Below are 21294 nucleotides of genomic sequence, written 5' to 3' on the forward strand. Positions count from 1 at the left end.
CACCGAGGTGCCCAAGGTGGCTGCTGGAGGAGGAGAGACCCCTGGAGGAGGACCAAGGACCCCAGCCAGCAAACAGCCAGGCCGTCCAGCTGAGCACAGCGGCCGCAGGGAGCTCGGGAGAAACCAGGGTGGGAGCCCTGAGTGAGTGCTTGTGACCCAGCCCAGGACCGCGGAGGCCCAGGGAGGGGAGCGCCTCCTGGAGACCCCACAGCAGGGCAGGGACCAGCCGCCCGCTGCTCCTGGAGCCCGTGTGACCACGGTGGCCGGCGTCAGGTCCCCTCCCCCACTGCCCCCACCCCGGTTAGGAGGGCTGCCTGTCACCCCGCCAGGCTCTCCCAGGAGGTAATAACTCAGCTTCGACTCCGGCACGGGCTCTGTGGTGCCGACGGGAGCCTCCCCAGTAGCTCCCAGGGGGAGAACGCAGGTGACAAGTCCCCCATGGTCAGTGTCTGAGGACGGGCCACACACGTGCACGTGCACGACACACGTGGGTACACACTTACACATGGGCATGTACGCATCCCGCAGGCACACACACAAGCATGAACACAAACACGCACACACACACACACACATACGCGTGCGCGTGCTGGTACAGGCACGCACAGACACGCTCCCAAATGCTCTCTCTCCTTCTTTCTCACCCCTCCGTCTACAACCAGCCTACCCCTCCTGGACCATATACTTTATTAAAAATATATAGTTACAAACTCCACTGTCAGTCTTGGCTGGGCCTGGGAGCCTGGAGGGACCACGAGGAGGGAGGGAAGGGCCCTCCCCCTTGCCCCTTGGGGTCCTCCCTCTGCACCCAAACCCAGAGCCATCCAGGGGCCAAGACGGCCGGCCCCGAGGGCCGCACGGGGCCAGCCGGGCAAGGGCAGGCGCTGGGCTGGAGGGGCGGGGCGGGGCGGGGTGCGCGGATCGGGACTGCATCTCCTCGTCCTGCAGGTAGAAATGGCAGAAGGTGGATGGGTGTCTCCGTGTCTCTCCCTTTTAAATATTTACAAAACACGGTCATGAGCAACAGGCCACAGTCATGCAAAGAAAAAGCAGCCCCCCGCCCTCCCCCCACCGAAGCCCCTGCCCCCCCAAGGACCCCACGATGCCGCCTCCCCCTCCCCCCCGCAGCAGTCCGGGGCATGTCCTGCAAGGGTCAGTGCGGGGAGCACAGTGGGTCTGGGGGCCCGGAGCCGCCCGTGGGTGGGCGCTGGGGGACCCTGGGCCCTCTCCCAGGCCCGGGCTCTGGAGTGCACAGGAATGGACTCTGCCAGTCTCGGAAGCCCCCCACCCCACCCCCGCGCCTTCGTGCCGAAGGTCCTCGGAGCCCTGAGCGTGGGAGGTCAGATGGCCGACTCCCTGCGGTAGGAGACGTTGTCCAGCGGGAGCGTGGCCTGCATGCGCTCCAGATCCAGGTGGCTCCCGAACTCCAGCATGTGTATGATGCCCGCCTCCTCCTTGGAGCCCGCCTCCAGGCCCAGGCCCGCGGCCACGGCTGCCGCGGCCACCGCCTCCTCCTCCATCTCCTCTTCCTCCTGGCTCATGAGGGCCAGCTCGTTCTCGTAGCAGAAGGCACTGGGCGGGGGCGGCGGGGCGGGCAGCACGGTGATCTTGCTCTCCTGTAGCTCCCGGGCCGAGCAGCAGGGCGTGCCGGCCACCTCGTAGGTCTTGTGGAAGCGGGAGTAGTCCACCTTGTAGTGGCTCTTCTCCTCGAAGACCACCGGCTCGAAGCGGTGGCCCCACAGGATCTCGCTGGCCAGGTAGGAGCTGCGGGCCTGCGTGGTCATGGCCGTGGCCTCCACCATGCCCTCGAGGATGACCACGATCTCGAAGTCCTCGGACTCCAGCTCCTCCTTGCCCATGCCGTACAGCGGGCTGTCCTCGTCGATCTCGTGCACGATGATGATGGGCGAGACCAGGAAGATGCGGTCCAGGCCGATGTCGTAGCCCACGTTGAGGTCCCGCTGGTCCAGCGGCAGGTACTCGCCCTCCTGGGTCATGTAGGGCTTGATGAGCTGGGCCCGCACGTGCGCCTCCACGATGTGGCTCTTGCGCAGGTTGCCCACGCGCCACATCAGGCAGAGCTTGCCGTCGCGCACCGAGATGACCGCGTGGTGGCTGAAGAGCAGCGTCTGCGCCCGCTTTTTGGGCCGCGCCATCTTGGCCATGATGGTGCCAATCATGAAGGAGTCGATGACGCAGCCCACGATGGACTGGACCACCACGGCGATCACGGCCAGCGGGCACTCCTCCGTCACGCACCGGAAGCCGTAGCCGATGGTCGTCTGGGTCTCCACCGAGAACAGGAAAGCGCCCAGGAAGCCGTTCACATGCATAATGCAAGGCTTGGGGGCCGCTGAGGCCGTGCCGCCCGCCGGGCCCCCCGCCGCGGGCACCGCCGGGCCGGCCTCCAGGTCGCCGTGGAAGAAGGCGATGCACCAGAAGAGGAGGCCGAAAAAGAGCCAGGAGACAAGGAAGGCCGCGGAGAAGATCATGAGCATGTAGCGCCAGCGCGTGTCCACGCACGTGGTGAAGATGTCGGCCATGTAGCGCTGAGACTTGTTGCTCAGGTTGGCAAAGTACACGTTGCACTGGCCGTTCTTCTTGACGAAGCGGTTGCGGCGTTTCCGCCGGGGCACGTGGGCCTGCCCGTTGCGGCTGTGCCCGTGCATGTCCTGAGGCCGGCGTGGTCACCTGGGAAGACGCAGGGCCTGCAGGGGAGGAGAGGCGGGCAGGTGAGTCGCTGGGCAGCATGAGAGAGACGCCTGTCCAGGGAGGCCCAGCCGGGATCCGAGCCCACGGCTCCCCACCTCACCCCCGCAGCGGCGGGGTGTGGGAGGGGCATGCGATGCCGCGGTGGCTCCTAGGACGGGGCCCCAGCCAGCGCCCCCCAAGGCCGGCCCAGCTCTGGGATTGGAGTCCCCCCAGCTGGGCAGACAAGACCACCAGGATGTAGTTCCAGGAGCCAGTCTCCCAAAGGCTGCCCTCGGCCCCACCTTGGTTCCTGTTCCAGATGCTTCCCCGGGGCTGCCTGGCCCGGCTCTGCTCCGGCTCTGCTCCCTGGTTTCAGCCCCTGCCTCTGGTCTCTTGGGGGCTGAGCGGCCTCCTTTGCTGCCCCTCGCAGTAGCCACTGACCCCCGTGGCTCTCTGCAGCGAACTGGCCTTGTCCCACATCAGGGGGTCTGGGTTCGATCCCTGGCTCCAACTTCTCACTGATGCACACCCTGGGCGGCAGTGGTGATGGCTCAAGTCAGTGGGTTCCTGCCGCCCACCGCCCACCGCCCACCGCCCACCGGGGAGACCTGGCTGGAGTCCCTGGCTCCCGGCTTCCGCCAAGGTGGGTATTTGAGAAGTAAAGTAATGGGTGGGGGCCCTGCCCGCTCTCTCAGATATGTGAGAATCTGGCTAACCTCATACCCTCGTCTGCACTGGCACATCTCAGAGCACTCACAGCCACACGGGCAGAAAGACACAAACTTCCCCCACCGCTGCAGATTGACGGCAGCCCCGCCTCAGTCCAGCCTCCTCTCCCTGAGCCCCAGATTCCTGCCCTGTCCCCAACCTGGAGCAGTGGCGGTGGCAACAGAGGGACAGGAAGCCCTGAGCCTTGCCCCCCCGCCACGCATCCCCGTTCCCAGGTCACAGGCGGCTCAGAGCGGGAACGTGACTGAGGCCAGGTAAGCGGCTCCAGCCCCAGTGCTGTGAACGCTGCTGGCTCTCGGCAGAGGCAGACCCACCCCCAGCCTGGCTATGTCCCCCACTCGGGCCTCCGTTGCTCCATCTGTAAAATGGAACTAAGAAAACTCCAACCTCACAGGACCTAAGGGTTTGGCAGGTGTTGGCTGAGAGCCAGTCACCCTCCCGGCCGCCTTCCTGCTCCCCACGTGCCGGGAGCCGGGGAGAGGCAGGGCCGCCTGTCAGCGCCCCCAGCTGTTGCGGTGGAGGAGGCCCTCACCCTGCTGGTGGCAGCTGGGCCTGGGAAGGCAAACCTCCGTCCGCCCCTCCGTGCCTCTGCAGCCCTGGGCCCGAGACGGTGCTGCCGGGGCCCCCAGCGGCTGCCAGGGCCAGCGCCGGGCCTGGGTGCCCGAGAATGTTTTGGCCCAGAACCCTACAAGGCTGGGGGTTTCTATTTTCTATCCCATTCTTCTGGCTGATCTAATTGTGCATCTGCGGCAATGTGTATACACTCCCCGGTGCAGGACGCTCGGTTGCCACAGCAACCGGAGCCGGCGACGCTGTAATTTAGAGATCAGCAGCCTGCCTTCCCCCCAGAAACTCCCTCTCCTGGCCCAGGGAGACGGAGCCCTGCCCCCACCCCTCCCCCGCGCTCACCCCACCCCGACCCCTGCGCCTCTCCCCTTCCCCCCAGAGCACACAGGCGCCCCCCGCCCCGCAGGCCCAGTCCGCTGCGTGGCCTTGGGCGAGTTCTTGGCTGCCCCCAGTCTGTTTCTTCTCCTGTCCGGAAAACGGGACCACTGAGCCCCACCTGCCAACAAACCAGCAGGCTGTGCAGGCGTGGCCTCTAGCGCCCCTCCAGGGGGCCCTAGCGGGGCCTGGGAGGGGTCCCAGGCTCTCTTTGCCTCCTCTCCCAGGTCTCAGCAGCAGCAGGTGGCCTCCCTGCTGGTCAGTAACTGCAGGGCAGACAGGGACCGCTGCCTCCACTAACCCCGCCCCTGCCCCAGGGCTCGGTCCCACTGCCTCAGTCAGTACCACTGACCCAGCAGGAGGAAGACAGCGACCCCAGACCCTCACTTGACATCTGAGGCAGAGGGAGTCCAGGGTCAGAGGGCAAGCGTCCCAGAGCCAGGTGGGGTGGTCCCAGAGCCAGGTGGGGTGGTCCCAGAGCTAGGGGGTGGTCCCAGAGCCAGTTGGGGTGGTCCCAGAGCTAGGGGGGTGGTCCCAGAGCCAGGTGGGGTGGTCCCAGAGCCAGGTGGGGTGGTCCCAGAGCTAGGGGGGTGGTCCCAGAGCCAGGTGGGGTGGTCCCAGAGCTAGGGGGTGGTCCCAGAGCCAGGTGGGGTGGTCCCAGAGCCAGGTGGGGTGGTCCCAGAGCTAGGGGGTGGTCCCAGAGCCAGGTGGGGTGGTCCCAGAGCTAGGGGGGTGGTCCCAGAGCCAGGTGGGGTGGTCCCAGAGCCAGGTGGGGTGGTCCCAGAGCTAGGGGGGTGGTCCCAGAGCAAGGTGGGGTGGTCCCAGAGCCAGGTGGGGTGGTCCCAGAGCTAGGGGGGTGGTCCCAGAGCCAGGTGGGGTGGTCCCAGAGCCAGGTGGGGTGGTCCCAGAGCTAGGGGGTGGTCCCAGAGCCAGGTGGGGTGGTCCCAGAGCCAGGTGGGGTGGTCCCAGAGCTAGGGTGTGGTCCCAGAGCCAGGTGGGGTAGTCCCAGAGCAAGGTGGGGTGGTCCCAGAGCAAGGTGGGGTGGTCCCAGAGCTAGGGGGTTGGTCCCAGAGCCAGGTGGGGTGGTCCCAGAGCTAGGGGGTGGTCCCAGAGCCAGGTGGGGTGGTCCCAGAGCTAGGGGGTGGTCCCAGAGCCAGGTGAGCCAGGCCTGCTCACTCCCTCCCCGGGAGGGAACCCCTTCAGCCTCATCCTCGGGGCGAGGGCAGAGAACACATGGGCCCAGTCCCAGAGGCCTGCAGGGCAGTGGCTGAGTGGACACAGTGCCACAGGCTGGCCCTTGAGTTCCTGAGACAGTGAGGGCCCTGCCCAAGGCCAGGGTCCTGGGCGCCCCCTGCTTCTGGTTCTCTGCCTGATGGGCCTGGCCCCTCGGCTGGTGTACAGGGGTCTGGGGGGAGGGAGGAGGCGCAGATGCCCCAGGGCTACAGGCTATGGGGCCGGCCCTCCCCTGACACTTACCCCACTTTCAGCACTCACTCCCCAGCCCCCACCATCCCAGGGTCCCCCCCAGTGTAGCCCACGGGGACACCGTTCACCCCTTTATGTGCTGGGCACTGCAGGGGGCTGCAGGGGGCTCCCAAGCTCCTGCACATGCCCAGTGATGCCCCCTCCTGGGCCCTGCAGACGTCCTGCCCAAAGAAGCCAAAGCCCCAGCCGCCACGCACCCTTCGGCAGGAACAGGATGCCAGCCCGGCGACACGGGGGAAAGCGCCCACTGGGCACCGCGTGCCCGAGGGACGATCGCGGAGGGAGGGCCCCGCGCCCAGGGGCAGCTGCGGATTGGGCAGGAGAGGGACAAGAAGCACCGCCCCCACCCCGGCACACACGAGGGCACTTCCAAAGGCTGGCGGAAAAGCAGAAGTCAACGATAAATGCATCCTGGCGTGAAAAAAGGTTTGAGCTCCGTGCACCGTTTTCTCACAACGTGCATTTCCCAGGAACTTCGGGAAGACCCCGCGAGAGAGACCCCTGGAGGGGGAAAGAGCCCGGCCGTCCAGGCGCCTGCACATCGCCTCCCAAAAACCGCTCTTCTGAAAGACGGGAGCCGGTCCCGCACCCCCGCACCCAGTGCACGCGGAGGGGCGAGGGTTCAGCCCCTCCGCCGCTGCCTTCTGCCCAGACCCTGAGTGAGTCCTTGCCCTTCCTGGCCTCAGTTTCCCTCCAGGGGGTGGCCGCAGCCCCCCGCTGGGGTTTTCTCCAGGGTCACATGTAGAGCTTTGTGTGACATCACAGAACCAGGCGGACTGGGGAGTGCAGACGCGGTTCCCCAGTCCCCTCCACTCCACGCAGGCCTCCAGCCCAGGGCAAAACCGGCGGAAGCCTTCCTCCCGGATTGCGTCCGGGGCTCTCGGGGTTAGGAATCGGCCGGCGGGGAGGGGGCTGCTGGCCACTGCCCTTTCTCTGCTGATGGCGTTGATGTCGCTTTGCCATCTCCCGACTTTGTTTTTCTTCTGATTTTACTGTGCTGCGAACGCACGCAGCCTGAGAGCCCCTAGTTCCCTAGGGAAACTGAGGCCAAGGACTGGACTGTGACACAGTGTCCGAGGCAAAGGAAACTCGGGTCCCAGGGGTGCCGTGAAGTGGGCCTCTGCCTTGCTCACCCTGCCGGAGCGACAAGGGGCCGGGTGATGGGGGGCTCTGCCTGCCGGGGGGTCTGGGGCAAGCAGGAAGATGACCACGCTGCTGCTGTCCTGTGAGTTCTCACTACAACTTCACACACACACACACACACACACACACACCCCGGCCGCCCGCAACCGCCTCTGCCATACGGAAGCCAGTCGACTGGCAGCAGCCCCCTACTCGTGGGGGAGGTGGGGCAGGTGCACCTCTCCCAGGCCCCACAGCTCCCAATCGCAGCTACCACGGACGGGAGGCGGGCAGGGCAGAAGCCCTTAGCCAGTGCCCCCCGCACAGCTTCTGGCGGCAAGGAGCACCCTGGGAGCGCAGCTTCGTCGCGGGCGGGCGGTGCCTCGTCTGTCTCATCTCTGCATGCCTTCATTTACTTAACAAGTATTTATTAAGCAGCAGCCGGGGGTGGGGGGCTATTGTCTTCCCAGTTGAAGGCCTGCAGGCTGCAGAGTGGGGGGGGGGTGTTTCAAGGCAGCAGAGACAGCAAAGATGAAGCCAGGATCACACTCAGGTCTGGCTGGCTCCAGACGCCCCCCACCCCCACTCACCTGCCTGACTGCTGTATCGGGCCTGGCTCCTGTCTGCGCTGCCCCCCCACCCCACCCCAAGTCCTCCGGGCCCTCCCGCGCACCCTGGCTGCTCCGATGCCTCCCCAGGCCACGCTGCAGCCGGCAGCCACGGCTTCCACAGAGAAGCGGCCCCGGCTTCTCTATAATAACGTGGTGGTTACAGCCACGTTTGGGGCGGCGAGATGGGTTCTCAGTCTCGGCTCTGCCACCTCCTTGCCCAGCCTCTGTGAACCTTGGTTTCCTGTAAAACAGAGACGGTGCCGGCGGTGCCGGCCCCCACTCAGCAGCTGCAGGACAACCACTGCGCTACAGAAACCCCAGCTGATGCCCGGGCTCCGCGGCGCCCTGCAGGGGAGATGCCCGGGCAGCGACGTGGGTGACGGCGGGGACCCTGCCAGGCCCGGCCTCACGCCCCCCGCCCTGGTACCCTCCGCTCCAGCTGCACAGTGTGGGGGGGCAGGAATCCAGGGAGTGCGGGGCTGGGCCCAGCGTCTGGAGTATGGCGGGTGGTCGGTGGCAGGTCCTGTGCCGCCTGGGCCTGCATGGAGGCCAGCTCCTCGCAACCTTGAGTCTGCTGGGGTGGGCGCCAGGGGGATCGCAGGGCACCCAGAGAAGTCCTGGAGGGAGAGACCCTGTCCCCGGGGACGGGGAAGGAAACAGACCGACCCCACTCCAGCTCGGAGCCCTCCCTGGCCTGGGCCCCGCTGCGGGGGGCGGGGGGCGCTCTGCTCACACGTGCAGGCTTTGCAGAGTCAGCCCCAGGAGCCTGAGTTGTGCCCCGCAGAGCCAAAGAGAGCCAGGGATGGTCCCAGCCACGGGGGAAAGTGGCAGGCTGTCTCCGCTGCCCACGGCCCCCTTCAAGTCTGCTCCACAGACCCTAGGAGGTCTGACTCCCTCCTCTTCATCACTCTTAAGAACTCACAGCATTGTGGCACAGTGGGTTAAGACGCAGCCTGTGACGCCAGCATCCCTTATGAGCGCCAGTTCAAGTCCCAGCTTCTCCATTTCTGATCCAGCTCCCTGCTAATGCGCCTGGGAAAGCAGTGGAGGGTGGCCCTGCATGTGGGGGACCCGGACAGAGTTCCAGGCTCCTGGTCATTTGGGGAGTGAAGCAGTGGGTAGAAGATCTCTCTATTTCTCTACCGCTGTCTGTAACTCTGTCCTTCAAATAAATTCATAAAAATGTGAAAGATTTATTTGAAAAGAACAGTTACAGAGAGGGAGAGAGAGGTCTTCCACCTGCTGGTTCACTCCCCAAATGGCCGGAGCTGGGCAGATCCACAGCCAGGAGCCAGGAGCCAGGAGCTTCTTCTGGGACTCCCACGTGGGTGCAGGGGCTGAAAGACTTGGGCCTCCTCTGCTGCTTTCCCAGGGGCATTAGCAGGGGAGCTGGATCAGAAATGGAGCAGCTGGGACTCGAACTGGTGCCCATATGGGATGCCAGCATTGCAGGTGGTGGCTTTACCTGCTATGCCACAGCACTGGCCCCAAATCAATAAATCTTAAAAAAGAAAATAAAAAATAGAAAAGACCCCACACCTCTGCTCTCCCAGCGTAGTGGCTTCACCTCTCCTGTCTCCACTCCACTTTCCACCTGTGTGACCTACTGCGAGTTACTGAACCTCTCTGAGCCCTGCACACCTCACCTCTAAGCCAAGCTAGCAATGGCACTTCCTTCATGCGACTACAAGGAGAGAGAGGGCCTCGTGCGTGTCACACGCCCGCACAGAGACGATCAAGGTTGTGCTACCCACAAGCCTGCCCAGCGTGAGTTGCACTGCCAGGGACAGTCCCACCTGGCTCTGAGTCTCCCATCTCATTTGCAACAGGAACATGGGGCAGAGGAGGGGGGTCTGTAGGAAAAAAAATCCATGGGGCCTGCGCTGTGGCGCAGTGGGTTAATGCCCTGGCTTGCAGCGCCGGCATCCCATATGGGCGCTGGTTCTAGTCCCGGCTGCTCCTCTTCCCATCCAGCTCTCTGCTGTGGCCTGGGAAAACAGTAGAAGATGGCCCAAGTCCTTGGGCCCCTGCACCCACAAGGGAGACCTGGAAGAAGCTCCTGGCTCCTGGCTTCGGATCGACACAGCTCTGGCGGTTGAGGCCATCTGGGGAGTGAACCAGCAGATGGAAGACCTCTCTCTCTGTTTCTCTCTCTCTCTCTCTCTCTCTGCCTCTCCTCTCTCTGTGTAACTCTTTCAAATAAATAAAGAAATCTTTTAAAAAAATTCATGGCAAATGTGTACTAAGAAAAAAATACGGCATAGATTTCAAAAATTTTGTGCCAAAATAAACTTACCTTTGAATTCCATCTTTCCATGCCGCCCGCCTGCAGGGAGGTGCCAGGGGTCACTGCGGTGCCCGCCACACCGTAGGGGCCAGGGAAGGCTGCGCCTCCCCCACAGCTTCCTCCAGGCCCTCCAGCCCCAGTGCAAACCCCACGCTGAGCCTCCGGGCAGTCAGCGCGGTTCTGAGTGCTTTTACGGGGATCGATCGATGCCTCTCTCCCCGAGGTGACCTCAGAGGCAGTTACTGTATCCTCTCCGTTTTAGAAGGAAGGAAAACAAGGCACAGAGAGGCTCAGCGTGGCGACCAAGGTCACACAGCTTGCGAGCGCCAGAATGTGGACCGGAGCAGCCAGCACCAGGGCGCACAGACGAGGCACCTGCTCCTGCCTTAGAGAAACGCAGCCACGTTCGCTTCCCCTGAGAAGCGTGGCCAAGCCCCCCTGTGTGCCGGGCTCAGAGAAGTCAGTCCTGCCGGGAACAGAGGAGCCGGGTTACGAGGCCGGAGCCAGGCCTGCACACAGAGGCCAGCCTGGGCTCCGGGTGGGCAGTGAGCAGCCGCTTCCTTCCTCAGCTCAGCGGCCCCCTCCCCCGTTGTCCCAGCCTCTCTGGCAGGGGGGCAGGTGAACGGGCTGGCAAGCAACTTCCCCAGAGAGGCCTCAGGTCAGGAGCAAAGGGCAGGAGCCGGTGGATGGGGGATGGGGGATGGGGGGCCAGTCACCTGCTCCCAACCACAGATGTGCCCTTGGCTGCACTGCGGACGCCTGGCTGCTGCCCTCCCTGGCCCCCACGAAGGGCACCCCTAATACCCGAAAGCCAGAGTGGGTCTCTGGAGGTTTTTCTTTCCCAGAGCAGCCCACAGCCCCTCGGAGGCAGCAGCAGAGGGGTGTCCCAGCCGGCCGGCCAGGGTCCCAGAGGCAAGAGAAGAGGGTGGTTTAGGTGGAGGGGCCCCCACTGGCCCTCCTGGAAGCCCCTCCCCCCTCTACAGCCAATAGGGAGAAGAGGAGGTGCTGGGTGTTGACTGTCCTTATGCCCATTGCCTCATCCGGGTCCTGGGGCAGGTAGGCGCAACGGGGGTTCCCGAGCTTTGAGGAATGGGGGCAGGGAGATGGGGACTGGAGCTGCCCTGAGCCCCGCCTCCTTCCTCCTGGGTCAGTCCGCAAGGCCCGAGGACCGCCTGGGACTCCAGCCCGAGATGTGCACGCACGCAGGGCGGGAGGCGGCCCACGCGGCGGCTCTGCCACCCGCCGCCAGCACACCTGGCAGGCAGGGAACCGGGCGGGGGGCGGCGCGCTGGACGGGCCACGCGGGCCTCCAGGGCGGCTTTGCGCGGGAAGAGGCAGCGCCGGAGGACGGCAGAGTGGCTGCGGCTCGCATGAACCGAGCAGAAAAGCAATGTGCAGAGACATGAGCCAGCTTGGCCCTGGGAGACCCGGGACACTGGCGACAGCGGCTGCCTCGGGAGGGCCGGCATTCCCACGGCACCCCCGCCTCTGTCTTTTCTGCTTCGGAGCCCACTGCTTCTGGGGAAGCCCCTACACGGGAAGTTTTGAAGTCGGCGTGCACATGTGTGTGCCGCCGGCTGCCCAAGAAGGACGCGGACCCCAGAAGCGCGGCACCTGGGGCTGTGTGGCTTTGAGGAACTGCCTTAACCTCTCTGAGTCACAGGCATCAAGTGGAGAGCGACACACGCACTGTGGCCGGCCGTGAAGACACGAGCCCGTCTGGAGGGGGCGGCCCGCAGCTCCCCCACACCGCCCAGCCTCCCGCCGCCCGCCTGGCCGCCTCGGCTGGAGGCCTCAACTGGTCCCCTTCTCGCTCCCCAGCTCCCCAGCCAGGGCGCCCCGCTCGCTCGGGCCGCAGCCCCACACCCCTCCGGCCGCACCTCTGCGCACACTCACCCGGCAGCTCCCAGGCTCGGCCATCTCATCGACCTCCCTTCTCTCCTCCGCAGCCCTCCCTGTGACCTCATCCAGTCCTGCGGCTTAAAATACCGCCGCCGGATCTCCCTCCTGAGCCAGCCAGCGACAGGCAGACTCCTGCCCCCAGGGGTCGGCTCAGGGGCACCACACACCTCGCACGCGGCCAAGGCGCAGCCGCACCCCCATCCTCACTCCTCCGTCCCCCAGCCCCAGGTTGTCTCCCCAACAGGAGGCGCGGAGGCCTGGGCACCCACCCATAAACCTCTCCAAGCCCAGGTTGTAATGGCCACAGCCACTAGCCCAGGCTGGGTGGGCACTGTGGGCCGGGTACCAGGCTCACCTCTGAGCCTCTGTGAGGCAGGGGCTGCTGGTATCACCCCGCAGGGGGCTCAGGGAACCATGGGCCCGGACCCCCACACCTGCAGAACCCCATCACTACCCCCCATCACTGCCCAGACAACCCACAGCTGCTGCCGCCCAGCCCCGCCGAGGGCTCCCCATGGCCTGGGGTTGGCCTCATAGCCCTGGGCGAGGTCCTGGCTCTCTGACCTCACCCCCTCTGCACTCCCCAGGGGTCTTTCTTCCTGTCCGTTGGGCTCACCAAGCCTAGCTCCTACCCCTGGGCCTTTGCACTGGCCGCTCCTTCCTGGTTGGGATTCTCTCTTCCAAGCCTCTGGCACTCACGCCCCCTACCCTGCGGTCCCGATTCCAGGGCCGCTCCATCCAGTCGCCTGATCTTCCTCCCAGTACTTTTGGTCCAAACCCATCCCACTCACGCCATCCTTAAGGGTTCTCTGCTGTTCCCCGCGTCCCTGGGCCCAGCCCGTAGCGCTTCACGCACTCACGCACGGCACAGCACCTGAGCCCGGGGTTGTGACGCGGCGTGACCATGGAGACGCTGCAGTCAGGGAGCCCCTCTCGGCAGGGACAGAGGAGTCCTCGGGCATGGGACAGAGCACCTGGGCGGGGGAGCGGGAAGCGCCCAAGGACCTCGGGTGCTGGGCCGCAGAGATGGGACCCGGGCCAGGGCTGCCTGTGGAGCACTCGGCCTGGCCGCCACCCCAGTGCTCTTTCGGTCACACCTAAGGGACTCTCACTAACGGACGCCTGCTGTGTGTGGGCAGGGCGCCCCAGGCGGGCCCATTTCTCACCATCTCACTGCTGGCTCCTCAGACCAGAGACTCCCAGACCCAGCCAGGTCCCTCATTCATTCACTCATTCATTCATTCCTCGTCCCTAACGCACCCTGTGCTGGAACAGCGGCCCCTCTGGCACGCCACAGCACGCGGCCGCAGAGGAACTGCTGGCCAAAGCAACGTTCGCTGAGCGCCTGCCACGTGCCAGGGAGAGGGACTCCCCGAGCCCCCATGTGAGCGTGAGGACGGGAGCCAACGGCGCCAAGCGAGGGTCCCCAGGGAGACGTGGGACGAGCGTGAGCGGGAACACGGGCAGGGCAGGGCCGGGAACTGGGTCCGGCTGGGTTCAAGGCCCAGGGCTGGGGTCGCTGACCTGGAGGGGCCGGGTGAGCTGGGAGCTCCGAGCAGACACTGCCGTTCCAGGCAGCTGGCACTGAGGGGACAAGGCGCCCTGTCACCTGGCCTCTCTCGGTGCTACCCAGGCCCGGAGTGCAGGCACACACAGGTCAGCGTCCCCTGTCCTGTGCTCCCTGACACAGGAGCATCCAGAAAAGCGCGGGCCTTCACACTGGCTTACGTGGTGGAACCACCAACTCCACTTCACCTTCCACCTTACATAGTGAGGCGACTTTCAGTGCGACTTCAAAAGCATTGGCCCGAGAATGGGGCGAAGGGGGGCCCAGGGCTTGTCTTGAAGCCGCGACGGCTCAGGCGCAGGCCACAGGCCTTTGGCAGCACACCCACGGGTGGTATTGCTGGAGGCCAAGGGGGATGCTGGGAACAGGTGCGAGCCCCCCCCCCCGCGTGGGACCTCCACACTGCAGCCCAGGCAATGGGAACTCTGCGTCTGAGCCTCACCACGCCCCGTGTCAGACCCTCTGCTGTCCCCCACCAGGTGCCATTCAGTAGCTGCTTACATATCTCCCGGGACAGGGAGCTCACCCCTGCTCAGACGGCCCGCCTGCTTGTGAGGAGGGAGGCGGTGCCGTGCAGTCCACGCAGCTGGCAGCTCCCGTGCTGGCTGGCCATGCTCCTTTCTGTGCTCCGGCCTGTCCCCTCAAGGACCCAGGACAGCACGGACCCCCACCCACCTGTTCCCTCTCCTGCACTGCTCACTCGCCGCCTACTCTCAGGGGGACGGCCCCAGAGCCCAGACAGCGAGAGGCTCTTTGGAAAGCCAGGTGGCCTCGGGGTCTGCAGCTGCACAGCCTGGCCTGGTGCCCCGCCTGCCCTACGGCCTGGGGCCGGGGGAGGCCGCGCGCCGACACAGGAGCTGTCCAGAGGCACAGTGTCTGAGGGTCAGGGCCGGTGAGTGGGGGGCTGGGACTCGGTGGCCACTGAGTAGGGCGGCAGCCCCGGCCCCCGTGCAGACTCCCGGGTCCTCCCAGCAAGCTGCAGACGCAGGGACACAAGGCTGCCCCCGCGGCTCGGGCTCGGAGGCTCGCCGAGGCGGAAAACCTGGCCAAGGTGACACAGCTGCTCAGCGGTGGGGCTGGACTCGAACCCAGTCCTTCTGTCCCCCATCCATGGGCCTTGACTGGGACTACACTGGCCACCCCTCCGGCCTGTGTCTGCCACCTCCCCTGGTCGGCCCCGGAGTCCAGTCCTGTCTGTCCTCGAGGCTGGGCGGCAGGGGAGGGGGCAGGGTGGCCCCAGAGGGGTTGAGCAGACCCCTCCCCTGGGCCTCACTCTCCCTCCAGCCGAATGGCATCAGCTTCCCACAGCAGGCGTGTCCCCCTCCTCTCTGGCCAAGCTGGGGTCCCCTTCCACGCCTGTGGCCTGGGGGGAGCTGGGGTGGCCGCAGACAGAGCAGCAGAAGGAAAAAGCCAGGGAGGGGCCAAGAGAGCTGGGGGGGGGGCGGGGACCGTGACCTGGTCAAGGTCACGCAGGTCAGTGAGTGGCTGAGCACCTTCCTCTTCTGGCTGTGATAAGGGGCTGCAACCTGGGGTTTTCCCAGGAGTTGGGGGTCCCCTCCAAGCCCCAAAGACAGGGGGTGCCCTAGAGAGAGAGGAGCAGAGGGAGTGGCCCTTGGCTTTGGTCCAGCCCCCACTCTGCCACCATCACTGTGACCTTGGGCAAAGCCCCGTGGCCTCTCCACAGTGCCCGGAGAAGGACTAGAAAATGCAGATGCAGAGCACACAGGGCCCCTGGGAAAGCTGGGGGGCTTTCTCCTTTGTCCCAGTCCTGAGCTGCCCCCCCACACACAGAGGTCCAACTGCACCCCGCCACGGCCCACCTGGGCAGGCCTCCACCGCGGCTCCCGGCTGACAGGTCACCATGACAACGCCACCTTCTCCCCGCACAGCTCCTGTTGGGGGTGGGAACACCGAGAACCCATGGAGGACTCTCCTCCATCCGCCAGAGCCCACTTCTCAGGCCCACCGAGGCCACAGGAGCCACATGCTGGTACCACGCTGGCCGAGGACTGGCCAGAGAGCAGGTAAACTGTCACAGGGAGAGACAGGAGCCCCCCGGGGCTCCCGGCGTGGCCGCGGCCGGGTGCACAGTCCAACGGGGGCATGTGGCTGCTTCCTCCCCTGAGGTTTTGGGCAACTCTTGCTCCCCAGGGAGCCTCGGTTTATTTTCCTCACCACAGCCTGCAAAGGCACCAGGCAGAACCCACCCATGGAGATGGAGTCCAGACACCTTCCAGCTGTTCCGTGGGGCCGGCACCCCACCCCCACCCCCGTTGCTGAGCCTCAGTTTCCCCTTCTGCAGACGAGGAGAACCACCGATACCCCACGTCTTCCAGGTCAACACAGGGCAGTGCTGGCCAGGGCACCCCAGCAGCTGGGGGAGCAAGACCCAGAGCCAGGCGGAGCGTGAGCCCCTGCCCCCACGCTGCACCCCGCCCACCAGGCTGTGAGCGCCGAGTGCGCGCCTGCAGGAGCGCGCGTGTGTGACTCAAAGTCTATTCATAGCCGTGCTCCGCCAGCTGCGGCGTCACAAGCAGAGGGGACTCAGCCCATATTATTATTCCAATTACCATCTGAATTAAAAGTTTGAGCAGAGATCGGCCCACGTAGCCAGGGGAGAGGGAGCAGCAGAAAAATAAAGATGAGAAAGAGAAGGAGGGCTGAGCCCGCAGTTGCCCCCACGCCCCAAGGAGCGCTGGGGCCGCCCAGGAGGCTTAAAGGTTACGCCAGCATCCAGGCTTCCCGCCCGCCCCTCGCCAGGGCCCAGGGGCCTCGTGAGCGTGGGACGGCGCCTCGGCAGCTCCTCTGTCCCACGGCGGACCAAGCGCGGAGAGGGTGAGGGACTGCCGCAGGGTCACCCGGGGAACCGCACTCAAGGCTACTCAGGACCCCCTCCTGGCAGGCAGGTGTCACACTCAGCTTCCTGTGACCTCAGCAGGGCGGGTGTGTGTGTGTGTGTGTGTGTGTGTGACACCTGCTGTCCCTGCCGGCTTCTCTGCCTGTTCGCACAGGCAGCCCTCGCCTGGAGCTGGCCCTCCTCAGCCCTCTGTGCCCCAAGCCCCACCCTCATCCCAAAGATGTCACTGCCCAGTGGTGCAGGGCACGGCGCCCCGGGCCGCGTCCAGTAGGACTCTCTGGGCACCGTGGGACAGGACTTGCCTTGTCTTTGAGCCTCAGCCTTGCCATCTGTAAAATGAGCTCTCCCCTCCCGTGTGGCTCTGTCTTTAGAGCAGGGGGTGGGGTGGGAGCCCCCAGAGGATCCCTGCACAGGTGATGCGCTGTGGGGGCGAGCAGACCCTCTTGGCCACACCGAGGCCTGGGGGAGGAGCATCTCCCGCTCTTTCCCGGAGGCAGCCCCCTCCCCCAGAACCAGGCGGATCTGAGCTCAGGTCCGGACCCCTCGGCTTCCTTGCTGTGTGACCCTGGGAAGAGTCTGTAACTACTCGGGGATTTCAGATCAACCCTGCGGGTGTTGCAGGGACGATGAAAGAATTTGCAAAACCTCCTGGCCCGGTGCCTGGTGGGACAGCGTGAGGGTTCCGGCCGGGGAGCAGGTGCGTGGTGGGTGCTATGTCCCAGCTCCTCCTTTGGGGACATCAAAGTCTCCCAGGAGCCTGTAGGTGGGAATGTCATTCAGCCTTGCCCATGAAGCAGGCGTCAGCTGACCAGGCTGGCTGGCAGGTGCGCCTCTGGTCCTGCTGGCACGGCTCCAGGAACGAGCAGCCCCCTCTTTCCCAGAGCAGCCACGGCGGCTCCCCATCTTTCTCTACCTCCAGTGCAGGGAACTTTCTAGAATGAACCACAACCACCCAGCTTAACCCCCAGTGCAACCTGTCCCTGCCTGGGACTGAGGCTGGCTTCAGGTGAGCCTGAAAGGAGTCCCTCCCTCGGAGCAGGTGCGCTGTCTGTCCGCTTCCTGCACTCAGGCCTGCCTCTGCTTCCTCCACCTGAAACCATCACCGTGACCCTGGCCGGGGAGGCACCAGTGACTGAAGCTCCAAGCCACCTGTCTCAGTTAAGACCCCTTTGCTCCGTCTCCCCTGCCCCCTGCAGTGCCTGTGGGTCTGTCCCCTACTCCCCGCCTGTTCCGTCCCCTCTTTCACGCCTGCCCTGCGGGGGGGGGTTGCCGCTAGGGCTTCTAGGGTTCCCATTGTACCGCTGGGGAGCCTGAGGCAGAAGCAGGTGCAGCGGCTTGCTCAAGGTCACGGACAGCAGTTTCACACCCAGGGCTGCCTCCTCTGCGCCCAGGGAGCGGGCACTGCAGGCGTGGCCGGCTGCTCTCTACACAGATGTGGACCCTGCCCGAGGTGGCCACCAACCACAGCCAGGGGGCAGCGCCACGGCCTGACTGCCCGCCCCTCGTCCTGCCTCTGGGCCCTGCGCCGCAGCCAGCTGCCTCCCAAGATCCCACCACCTACAGCGGAGGTGGGAAGAGGAGACAGGAAGACGGGAGAGAAAGTTGGGGGCTGGCCGCCGGCCCCGGCCCCGGCCCTTCGCCTCCCGCTCCCTCGTGCAGGGGAGCAGCGGTGATGTAATGCGCTCGGCGTTCGTCCCGGTGCCAATCTCAGAAGAGAGACGACAGATTGCGTGAGCCAAATTTGGCATCCTGGGGGGGAGAGGCATGAAAAGCGGAGATGTGGAGGAGAAGAGGAGCCTGGGAGGCAGGAGAAGCCCCCTGCCCTGCGGACCCCTCCCTCCACTCGGGCCCCCAGCTCCTCCCCGGCCCACCGGGTCTCCGGGCCTCCCTTCCTGTCTGGGGGAAGCCGGCGGGCTGCTGCAGGGACCCTCCAGCCAGCGCTGCCCCGCACCCGCACCCCCCAACACGCGCTCCGGCTCCGTTTCCCACCGCCGCTAGTTTCCTGGTTACCATGTTGCTGGTTGTCATGTCGCGTCCCTGTCCTCGTGACTCAGTAGTCCCCGCAGAGGGGCCCCTCCTCCTCACACCCCCCTTGGCACTCGCCCCCGCCTCCCCCAGATCCACATTAAGAAGCAGCCGCCCTGTGAGCCCACACGGCTCCTGCCCCCTCCCGCTTAGCCTAAAGCACAGAAATCTTTTCGCAGCATCTCCCAGGGCTGCTTCGCCCAGAGTTCCCGCACACATCCGCGAAGATGCTGCCAGCCTGCGGCCTCGTGCGCGCAGCTCGAAGTCCGTCCAGGTCCAGTTCCCCAGGCTCAGAGAGGTCAAGCCAGCTGCCCAAGGACAGCCAGCAGAAACCCTAACCCAGCTCTGAGTCACCTCGGACAGCTCCACCTTCTCGGGAGAGGACCCTTTTCAAGGGGAACCCAAGGGTCCACGAGGTACGGCTCCCAAGCCACAGGTCCCTCTGATTCCTGGACACTCCTGTCCTAGGGCAGTGTCCCTTCACCCTGCCCCTGGCCACGAGCTGCTCGGCCCCTAAAGGAAAAAAATCCTTACTCCCACCCGCCCAGCCACTCCCCAGCCCAGCGCCCCCCAGTGGAGGGCAGTGGGGCGCGGAGCAATGACCCCATTCCACAGATTTGGAAGTTGAGAGTCAGGGAGGGAAGTGGCTCGCCCAGGGCACTCCATCTCAGCAGCTGAGCTCACTTCAGGAACCCGAATGCAGGGTATATGAGGCTCTCTGCCCAGTGTAGACAACCCCACAGAGGGCCCCCCCACACCTTGGAACAGAGTCGAATGTTCCAGACTCAGCCCTCCCGGCTCCAGCGTGGATGTGGATCCACCCAGGCAGGCTGACAGCCTCTGCTCGGGCCCCTCGCACCCCTCTTCCATTTGTTCCAGCCAGCGCAGGCCAGGCAGGGCCACCATGTGACTCCGGGGCCCCTCAGGCCCCCAAACCCTAGAGCCCTGGAGGGCACCGGACTGTATGTGTGGAGGAGGGGATGTCACACACACACACACACACACACGAACGGCTGCAGCCCCTCTGGGTTCCCCCCACCTGCTGCTGCCAACCCACTGCTCCGGAAGCCCTCCATGGTGAACTGAACCTGGGCGCCGGGCCCTGCAGCCTGGGCAGGGCACAGGAGTGTGGGTGGGGGCCCGTTCTGCAGGTGGGGGGAGTCTCACACCTCTCTTGCCTGCGTGACGGAAGCACCACTTCTCCCTCTGCCCAGCCTCGGTTCCCACCCTGTGAACTGTGGGTCCCTGCCCGTCTGCCCTGGAGTGGCCCGGCACACAGCAGGTGCTCAAACGTGCCAGGTGGGGGGAGGTGGGAAGGAGACACCCCCACCTCCACCCCCTTGCCCCAGTCACCTGCCTTGAAGCTCTGGGTCTGACAGTGGGGGTTGGGGAGGTGGGGGTGGGCGGAGGCGGGAAAGGGTCACTGGCCGGCCAGGAGGTCAGGGTCTCCTCCAGTCACCTCCCCAGCCGCCACCCAGACCGCCACGCTCTCGACGGACACGCGGACAGCCCGCTAGCTCCTGGGAAGTCACGGGACCGCGCCAAACGCGCGCCGGGACCCAGGTCAGGGACAAGTTGAAGAGCCGTGGGGGCCAGAGCGGCCGGGCTGGGACAGACAGACACGCACGCGGCAGGACAGACGGACGGACAGCGGCCGCGGAGGGCGCGCGCCCGGCTTACCCCGGGGTTGAGGGTCCGACGGTGTCCGGGCGGCGGTGAGCGGGCGCTACATCCCACGGCGTCCGCGCGGGCAGCGGGGAGTCCCGGCGCGGCTCCCCGCGGACGCGGCCGACCGGCCCGCGCCCTCCCCGGCTGCGGTCGGTCCGTGCGTGGGTCTCGGGACCTCCGCGCCGTCCTGCGCCGCTCCCCGCGGGCCACCCAACTTTCAGCGCTGCCCCGCGCCGCGCCCTCGGCGCAGCCGGGGCGTCAGCATCATCCGGCCCCGGGTGCGGGCTCAAAGCGCGGGGCTCCGGGGGCGCCCGGCCCCGCCGCCGCGCCTCGGCCGCCCCCGCCGAGAGCTCTGTCGGTCACCGGGTCCCGCTGGCGCGCGCTGCCCGCTCCGCCGCCGGCCTGGGGTCACCCTCCCGCTCCCGCCGCGGGCTCGGCCGCCCCCTGCCGCTGCTGCTCCCGGCTTCGCTCCGGCTGCGCGGGGGTCTCTGCCCTCTCGCGGCGCCGCCCGCCTCCCGCGCTCTGCCCGCGAGGTCCGGGTCTCCGTCTCCCCCGCGCCCCCGCCTCTGCCGCGCCTGTCTCCCCCGCGCGTCTCCAGCGTCCCCTCCGCGCCCCGCGCCCGGCGCTCTCCCCCGCCCCGCTCCGCCGCCGCGTCCCCGGCTCTCCTGGAGCCCGAGCTCCCGGCCCGCGGCGCGCCGAGAACTCCCAACTCGCCGCCTGCCGCCCGCTTTGCGAGACTTTCGCCCCTCCTCACACGTGACCCGCGCCCCGCTGCGGAGGCCACGCGCCCGGCCCGGAGCCCCGGCGGCCCGCGGGGCCCGACCCGGCCCGGCTCGCTCAGTCTACGCGGGCATGCAACCCGCTCCCGCGGGGCCTGCGGCGCCGGCCGGGGGCAGGGGCTGGGGGGCTGCGTGCCCCGCTCCTGCCCGAGATCCTGCGCGGGTTTTCCTCCTCGCCCCGGGAGCGCTCCTCCCAGAAGCCGCTCCGAGAATCCGCTCCCGGGTTTTGTAGCCCCCCCAGGGGCAGGTGGGGAGGGTTCCTCCGAGCCTGGAGCGGGTGGGTGGGAGCCGGCCAGTCTGGAGTCCCGTGGGCCCGGCCCCCTCCTCTTGGCGCTCCCCGTTCCGTCCCAAAGACCGGACAGTGAGGAGCCCTGCGCACCTCCTCTGGGAGGTCGGGCAGCCCTCCTGGAGGGACCCTCACCACCGTCTCGGCAGCGCCAGGGCCGGGAGAGTGACAACCAGCGGGTCAGAGCTCCCAAGGTCACCCAGACGTGGCCAAACGCCAGGCCCGTGTCGTCTGCGGTCCCCCCAAACCCGTCTTACTCAGCGGTCTTCGTAAAGGAGGGTCCACACCCTGCCACCCGGCCCCACTGCCAGCGAGCCGGTCCGGCTCCCCAGGCACTCCGGGG

The 21294-nt window shown here is 66.4% G+C and overlaps 1 protein-coding gene across 2 annotated transcripts; it reads right to left on the reverse strand.

Annotated features, from left to right (window-relative positions):
* Positions 1-670: 670 nt before the first annotated feature.
* Positions 671-20834, reverse strand: KCNJ4 (potassium inwardly rectifying channel subfamily J member 4). Of its 2 annotated transcripts, none has more exons than XM_051845911.2 (2): positions 19899-20834; positions 671-2708 (listed from the first exon to the last, which is right to left on the reverse strand). In XM_051845911.2, exon 2 carries the CDS (start codon positions 2667-2669, stop codon positions 1341-1343), a length of 1329 nt encoding a protein of 442 aa, XP_051701871.1. In that variant the 5' UTR covers positions 2670-2708; positions 19899-20834; the 3' UTR covers positions 671-1340. The 2 variants fall into 2 exon arrangements, with proteins under 2 accessions (XP_051701871.1, XP_017197584.1); XM_017342095.3 differs by lacking the exon at positions 19899-20834 and adding an exon at positions 9877-11076.
* Positions 20835-21294: the final 460 nt, after the last annotated feature.

The sequence above is a fragment of the Oryctolagus cuniculus genome, chromosome 11 (genome assembly GCF_964237555.1).
Source record: "Oryctolagus cuniculus chromosome 11, mOryCun1.1, whole genome shotgun sequence".
NCBI classification, from domain to species: domain Eukaryota; kingdom Metazoa; phylum Chordata; class Mammalia; order Lagomorpha; family Leporidae; genus Oryctolagus; species Oryctolagus cuniculus.

Coding starts and splice junctions, on each gene's coding strand:
- KCNJ4 (XM_051845911.2), bottom strand. CDS start 2,669: ATGCACGGGCACAGCCGCAACGGGCAGGCCCACGTGCCCCGGCGGAAA.